Source organism: Mustela nigripes, chromosome 16, assembly GCF_022355385.1.
Source record: "Mustela nigripes isolate SB6536 chromosome 16, MUSNIG.SB6536, whole genome shotgun sequence".
NCBI classification, from domain to species: domain Eukaryota; kingdom Metazoa; phylum Chordata; class Mammalia; order Carnivora; family Mustelidae; genus Mustela; species Mustela nigripes.
In genome coordinates, this window is record NC_081572.1 from 58,861,511 (window position 1) to 58,868,922 (window position 7,412).

At 54.6% G+C, this 7,412-nt stretch overlaps 1 protein-coding gene across 1 annotated transcript in view; it reads left to right on the plus strand.

Moving 5' to 3' along the window:
* The window catches only part of RABEP1 (rabaptin, RAB GTPase binding effector protein 1), a 180,801-nt gene that overhangs the window by 60,689 nt on the left and 112,700 nt on the right, over positions 1 to 7,412 (plus strand). Inside the window, exon 4 of the mRNA XM_059378597.1 lies at positions 5,635 to 5,728. Coding sequence (XP_059234580.1) covers positions 5,635 to 5,728 — 94 coding nt within the window. The remainder of the gene's footprint in view (positions 1 to 5,634; positions 5,729 to 7,412) is intronic.

Sequence of the window (7,412 nt, forward strand, 5' to 3'; positions counted from 1 at the left end):
ACCCTTTCTTTCAGAACAGCAGCAAGTGTCCTGTTGACAGACCAGTGTCCCCTCGCCCCGGTGCTCCCTCTTATTGCCTCCACGGTGCTCCCTGGAACCTTCTAGATGTTAGGTCCCATTGTTGTTGTTTGGTTGAGAGTTGAGGTGGGGGCCGGTGGGAGGAGGAAGGTTTATTTTTAAAGGTCGTGTGCATAGAAAGTTCAGTCTCGGAGGAGCTGTGAACCTGCCCTATCAGCGTTCCCCCCAGGAAACCACCCAGAGCAGTATGGAAACGAGCGATTTGCTCTCCTTTTTTTTTTTTATTGGAGCGAAACGTACCTCACACAGAGGCTGCCATCTTACTGTTGCAGGCGCTTGGCTCGGGGACACTGGAGCATTCACAGTGTCATGCAGCCGTCACCATCATCTGTCTCCAGAACTCCTCATCATCCCCGGTGGAAACTCTGTCCCCATGAAATGCAAACTCTCCCAGCCCCCAGCAGCGACTTGTTCTTGAAAAAGCCTAAAGCATTTTTGAAACCTCAACAAGCCTACCATTTCCCCCCGGCAAGTGCGTGGATGGCCCGGCCACCAAGCTACACTTGTGAGTGTAGCACCCCCCCAACCCCATCCAGAAAAATCTCAACTTCACCTTCACGGCATGTTCACCAGTCACACGGGCTGCAGCCGGTGGGGACCAGGGCACAGAGCTGAAGTCTCCCTGGGAGCCCACAGGGCACTGGAAGGGGAGCCAAGGCACTGCCTGCTGTCCCCACCCCCAAAAAGGGCCCCTTTAGGTTTCCGTGCTGGAGAGCTGTATTTTCTGGGTACAGGGGCCTACCCAGTCGGGTGTTCAAAGATAATTTTTATTTATTTATATATTTATTTGACACAGAGAGAGAGACAGAGATCACAAGCAGGCAGAGAGGCAGGCAGAGAGAGGGGGAAGCAGGCTCCCCGCTGAGCAGAGAGCCCGATGTGGGGCTCGATCCCAGGACCCTGAGATCCTGCCCTGAGCCGGAAATCAGGAGTTAGGCACCTAACAGACTGAGCTACCTGTTAAAGATTGTGTTCTTCCCATTAATCGGTGAGGAAACCAAGTTGATGGTTTAACAGGTTTCAAAGGAAGTCCTGTCACAGAGATGAGAAGTACGACATAGGGAATATAGTCGATGATACTGTAACGCAAAAGAAGAAAAAGGAAGAAAAGCCAAACAAACAGAGCCACTCACAGAGCAGGAACATCGGAGCGAATGCACACCGTGTGCCGGCCTGGGTTTTCCACAGAGCCTGGGAGGCAAGGGGGAGAGTCCGGTCGGCCTGTGCAGGCTGGGACGCAATTTCCCTGTCTACAGGCGAGAATTATTTTCCCGTTGCCGTCAGGTGTCTACACGTCACGGAGAACTGGGACCACAAGACGCAGAGTGGAGGTCCTCTAGGGATGATTTTCCACTGAAACACAACATTTTCTGTACGTGAGAGGAGGCAGGGCTGAGGCGGGGGATCAGAGAAGAGCAGGCGGCCGGAGCTTCGGAGAGAGGGCGGGCCTCCAGAGAACTCCAGACTCGCAGGAGGAAGGGCCTCCTGTTTCCGAGAGATGCTGGCGCGAGCCTCTGGGATTCAGCCAAGATCCAGACCTGCGACCTGGGTCCCTGCAGAATTCCGCGGGGAAAGTCAGACGGGAGAGACCCCAGGGCTGACTTCAGGGACAGCCGGGAAGGCGAGGCCACGATGCAAGGTTGGACCGTACAGCACCCCCAGGGCGCAGGGCTAGAGTCGAAGGCAAGTCCCTTGGGTCTCCACGGCTGGGAGGCCCTGAATGCCGAGGCAAACGGGCCAGAGCCGGACCCAGGAAAGAGAGGTTACCCCAGTGGGAATCCCGAGGACCCTGTGAGGGAATCCTGCTTGGGGGACATTCTGCCCCCCCCCACTGTGCTCTCTGCTCTGGCACCCCCAAAACGTGGGGCGGGGGGAGGAAGCCCTTCAGAACTCACAGAGCTAAAGACAGTCTCAGAGGCTGGGGTCTTGCTGGTGGGGCCCCAGCCGGGATTCTCAGGGAAGTGACCAAGGCTCAGTCCCGCCGATAGGTGGCGCGCTCACCCCCGCGTGGGGCCGACGCAGGGGCAGGCGCCCACCCACCTGGCAGTCTCTGCTGAGAGGTCATCTCGCGGTCAGGCGCCGGTAGGGGGCAGCAGGTGCGACTGAGAGCTGAAAGCCCCCACGGGGAAAGGGGTCCCGGGCAGAGTCCCTCCTTCAGCCCTCACCGCACACCGACCTTTTCCCTCCTACTTTTCACTTCACTTGGTACCGGTTGGATATTTCAGCCACAAAAACACCCAGTAACCCAACTTAGAAACAGAAGAGTGGAGCAGATGTTCTTCCAAAGCAGGTAGGCGAATGGCCAAGAAGCCCGTGGAAGGATGCGCGATATTGTTGATCACTGATAGAAAAATGGGAATCAATGGGCAGCAGTGAGGGGCTCAGCCAGCTGAACGTCCAGCTCTTGATTTTGGCTCAGGTCCTGAGTTCAAGCCCTATGTCAGGCTCCATGTCTTGTTAAAAAGCAACAAAACAAAACAACCACAGTGAGATACCCTCACACCCATCAGGATGGTTACTATTAAAACTCACCCCCCCCCAAAAAAAAAAAAACAGACAATGCCCAGTGTTGAACAAGATGCGAGGAGATTGGAATCCTTGTGTCCTGACCGTGTGGGTACGGACAACGGTGCAGCTGGTCTTGGAAGAATGCAGGGCAGGTCCTGAAAACATTAAAGATAGAACGACCCACCAAGTCATCTAGCAATTATCCTGGTAGGCGTGTCCTCCGAAGAATTGAGGGTAAGATCTCAGAGAGATGTTGATGCCCCTGTGTTCACAGCAGTGTTGTTCAGCCGACAAGCGGGAACAGCCCAAGCGTCCATTGACAGAGGCGCAGGCAAGCAAAATGTGGACTGTCCCGATGGTGGAATATTATTCAGCCTTAAAAAGGAAGAATTCTGACACCTGCTGCAACACGGATGGGCCTTGAGGACGTTATGCTGCATGAAATAAGCCCCGTCACAGGGGGACGATACTGCATGACCCCACGCAGACAGAACCCCACAATCGCCACACAGACAGAACCAAACCAAAATACTCGAGACAGATCGCAGAAGTAAACTGTCAAAATGAACGAACGTGGCACAAAATCTTCTTGACTTCAGTTCACCATAGGTTTCTCAGCGATGATGTCCAAAGAAGTATCTGTAACAGAAAAACAAGATCAAGGGGCGCCTGCATGGCTCAGTGGGTTAAAAGCCTCTGCCTTTGGCTCAGGTCATGAACCCAAGGTCCTGGGATCGAGCCCCACATCTGGCTTTCGGCTCAGCAGGGAGCCTGCTTCCCCCTTTCTCTCTGCCTGTTTCTCTGCCTACTTGTGATCTCTGTCAAATAAATAAATAAATAAATTTAAATAAATAAATAAGAAAAACAAGATCAATACATTGGACGTCACTGAGATGAGAATTTCTCTTCTGAGGATGCTGTTAAGAGAGTTGAAACGATGAGCCACAGGCTGGATGAGGGTACCGGAAGGTCGTGTATCGGATGAAGCCTTGTGTGCAGCGCGTCTGAAGACTTCACAGTAGGAAATCAATTCAATTCAAGACGGGGAAAACATTGAACGGACCTCCTATCACCTGGCAAACACGCCCATGAAAGCTCCCCGCCACCCTTAGGGGCTGGAGGGCCGAGAACCGGGTGCTCCGGGAGGGAGCCATGCACTGGTCAGGGTGGCTGGAAGGAGGGAGCCCGGCTGTCTACGCGCTGGCTGGGACATGGGGGACCGGGCCCTCTCATGTCCCACTGGTGGGACAGAGCCAGTGCTCTGGGAAACAGCGTGGTAGTTTCTGAAAAGTGAAGCCTGCGCTTGCCGTGACCGCCCACAGGTCCCCTGGGTGTCCGCGAGGAAAGTGTGGAGGCTCTCCCGAGCCTCGTGCACCGGCGTGCAGGGCGGCTTGTCAGGGTTAAAAACCCGGAGGCACCGAAACGTTTGCAGCAAGCATGTGGACAAGCAAACTAGCCCGTTCAGTGGCGGAAAAGGATTAAACTTGGCAGTGGAAGGAGAGCTGGGGATGTGCCCCGCAGGGGGGACACTCAGGGCAGTTGCACTGGGTGGTGGAAGGCAGGCGAGGGGGTAGCCTGTGAGCTCATCCACGCGTGACCCCCCCACACACCGACTGCAAACTGACCTGCACGGATGGGGCGTGTGTCGGTGTTTGTGGCTATGGGGGGCAGGAGGGAGAGAAGTGGGGAGAAGGGGTGACCAAGGGCCCAGGGAACTTTCGGGGTGATGGGTGGGCTTGTCACTTTGACTGTGGTGTTGGTTTCTGTATACCTCTGTGTCGAGGTTTACCACGTTGTACACTTGAAAGACGTGCAGTTTATTTATGTTGATAATGCACGGTAAAGCTTTTTGATTTTATTATTTTATTTTACTTTTACTTTATTTTATATTTTATTATATCGTTTTATTTTACTTTGCTTTTACTTTATTTTATTGTTTTTTATTTTATTAAAAGGCGAGTCTGGCGGGGAAGGCTGGGTGTCTGAACGGGAGACTCTGAACGAAGACTGGGGGGTGGGGATGAGCGGGGCCGGGGGCGAGGGCAGCACCACCAAGAGGGGGCAAAGCCAGGTCAGGGACCCTGCGATGGCCCGCCAGGGGCTAGGGATGCGATCTAGAGGAATAGGGATGCGATCTAGAGGAAAGGGAGGAAAGGCAGCTGGACCACGGACCACGGAGTTACTGCCGGCTCCCGGGAAGCAATTCGATGAATCAGGTGGCGCAAGGAGGGCCCTGGGGCGTGAAAGTAAAGTGCTCTGGCCCGTCTGCTTCCTCCTGGTTTCTCCCTGTGTGTGGGGTCCTGTGGCCGCAGCCCGCGGGAGAGCCCCTGTCCCCAGCGGCTCACCCGGCAGGAAGGGGCTCAGACCGGGCCCCAGCCCAGCTGCCAGGGCAGGAGGGTCCGGCCAGCTGAGCTACCCTCTCTGCTTGTTCCTGGGCACCCCCTTTCTCCACACAGGCCCGGCACTGATCTCTAAGGTCACGTTCTTCCTGGGGTCCGACCTCTCCTCCCTAGCTTTAATGGAAGCCATACACTTTTGTCCCGGCCCCGAGACTGGCTTCCAGGAGCCTCGTGCCCACTTTCCTGCCCACTTCCTCACGGCCCTGGTCCCCCCTCACTCACTCCCGAAATGCCACAGCTGCCACTGTGCCCTGATTCATGGGTGGCCCAGTCAGATGACTGAAACCTAAATATATCCCAGCTGGCCGGCCGGCCGGCTTCCTGTGTGTGCTCAGGGCCAGAGCCAGAGACATGTGCCTCCCCTGGGCCCGCAAGAGGCCACTCGGGGAACAAGTCCCACCCCGAGGACTGAGGGGAAGAGAAGGTGTGTGTGTGGTCCGGTGAAAGGGGGGACCAAACCCCAAGCCAGAGACAAGGATGAGTGCTGGGCACGGGGACTAGCATCCCTAAAGGGTGCGTTCCCGCTGGACGTGTCTCCCCCAAGGGGAGCTCTGCAGGGAACCTTCCACCGGCTTCTGAATGCCAGCCGGCTGTGGCTGGAGGACCCGGCCACACCCAGTCCCTCACTCTCGCCCCTTCACTCATTCAGGCAGCAAGGATCTGCCGAGGCATCTTCAGCAGAGCTCTGGCTGCAGACCGGGGAGTGGAGACCGGAGCATGCATCAGAGGGTCCGAACATGATGGTGAGTTCTGGGGAGGGGGTTGGGGGGGGGGGGGGTCTATCCCTGTGGTCCCTCACTGCCACCTGCCGCCTGCCACGGACTCGGGACATTTTGATCTCTTCTGTCCTGCCAGCTTCCACCTGATCTGAGCGAAGTAGGGAGAACCTCTAGTTCCCGAGTAACCGCATCACGGGGATGTGGCATCAACAGGAGGCACGAGGTCAGGGATTCTGTGAGACCTGCGACAGGTGGTGATCATCTCCGGATGGATGAGCAAGCCGACTTGCTATGTCGGGCTCCGCTGACTGTGGGATGAGGCTAAATAGGAGGTCAGGGATGGGGGTGGAGGAACCAGCCGGGAGGTGTCCCCCCGACCTCTCACCCCCCCGGGAGAAGGGACACTTGCAGGGGACCTTGAGACATGCATAGGGCAGGATTTGATCTGCCGGGCAGCCCCGGCCCAAGGATTATCCTTCTCATTTATTTTTTTAATTTTTTATTTTAAAGATTTTATTTATTTATTAGAGAGAGTGAGTGAGAGAGAGAGCATGAGAGCGGGGTAAGAGGCAGAGGGGGAAGCAGGCTCCCTGCTGAGCAGAGAGGCCGATGCAGGTCTCGATCCCAGGATCCTGAGACCATGATTTGAGCCGAAGGCAGATGCTTAACAGCTGAGCCCCCCAGGGACCCCTCCTCCTCACTTTAGTGGTGGGGAAATGGATACTCCTACATCAGGTGTGTTCCAACAACTACGTTTCCTGCACATGCTCTGGGCCAGACGTTGTGCTGGTGGATTCAGAATTGTCCTGGATTCGTTAAGAAATTTGCTCTCACCGCCTGATCTGCCCATTTTTGCTGATTCTACCATGAACGACAAGATATTTTGGGGGCATCTGGCTGGCTCAGTTCCAAGAGCGTGCATGGGACTCTTGATCTCAGGATCGTGAGTTCAAGCCCCACGTTGGGCATGGAGATATGTATATAAACAAACAAATGAATAAATAAATAAATAAATAGGGTAGATAGAAGGATGGATTGGATGGATGGATGGATGGATGGATGGATGGATGGATGGGTGATGGGTGATGGTGATGGGTGGATGGATACATGACATGAGCCTTGGTGGGCCTTGGTGACTTAGCCAAGGTAACCCACCAAGTGAAGGCAGACCTAAGTCTCACACTTAGTTTCCCTCTGGCCTCTGCCCTGTCACTAGACAGAAGGTTACTTGGAGCCCAGCAAGGACAGTCACATTGCCCTGGGGCAGAAATGCACTCTGGAAGGAAGCCAGCCCTCAGAAGAACCTGGCATTCGCTCTCCTCTGTGGGCGCTCCTCTCTGGTTTCTCCATTTGCAATGCTGTCCCGCCCTCGCCTTGCGGACTGCACTCATCGTTTAAGACGGAGCTCAGCGGAGTTAAGTGACAAGATACGACAGGAATTTATGAAGATTAGGAGCCATACAGAAATTATTTACCAGCTGGACTTTATATGACAAACCAAAATCTTCCCTACTGGGATAGATACTAGAAGTGAGAAGATTAGCAGGAGTCTGGGAGAAGATATTTGTAACCCATGTAACAAAGGGAGAAGATATTTGTAACCCATGTAGCAAAGGGAGAAGATATTTGTAACCCATGTAGCAAAGGGAGAAGATATTTGTAACCCATGTAACAAAGGGAGAAGATATTTGTAACCCATGTAACAAAG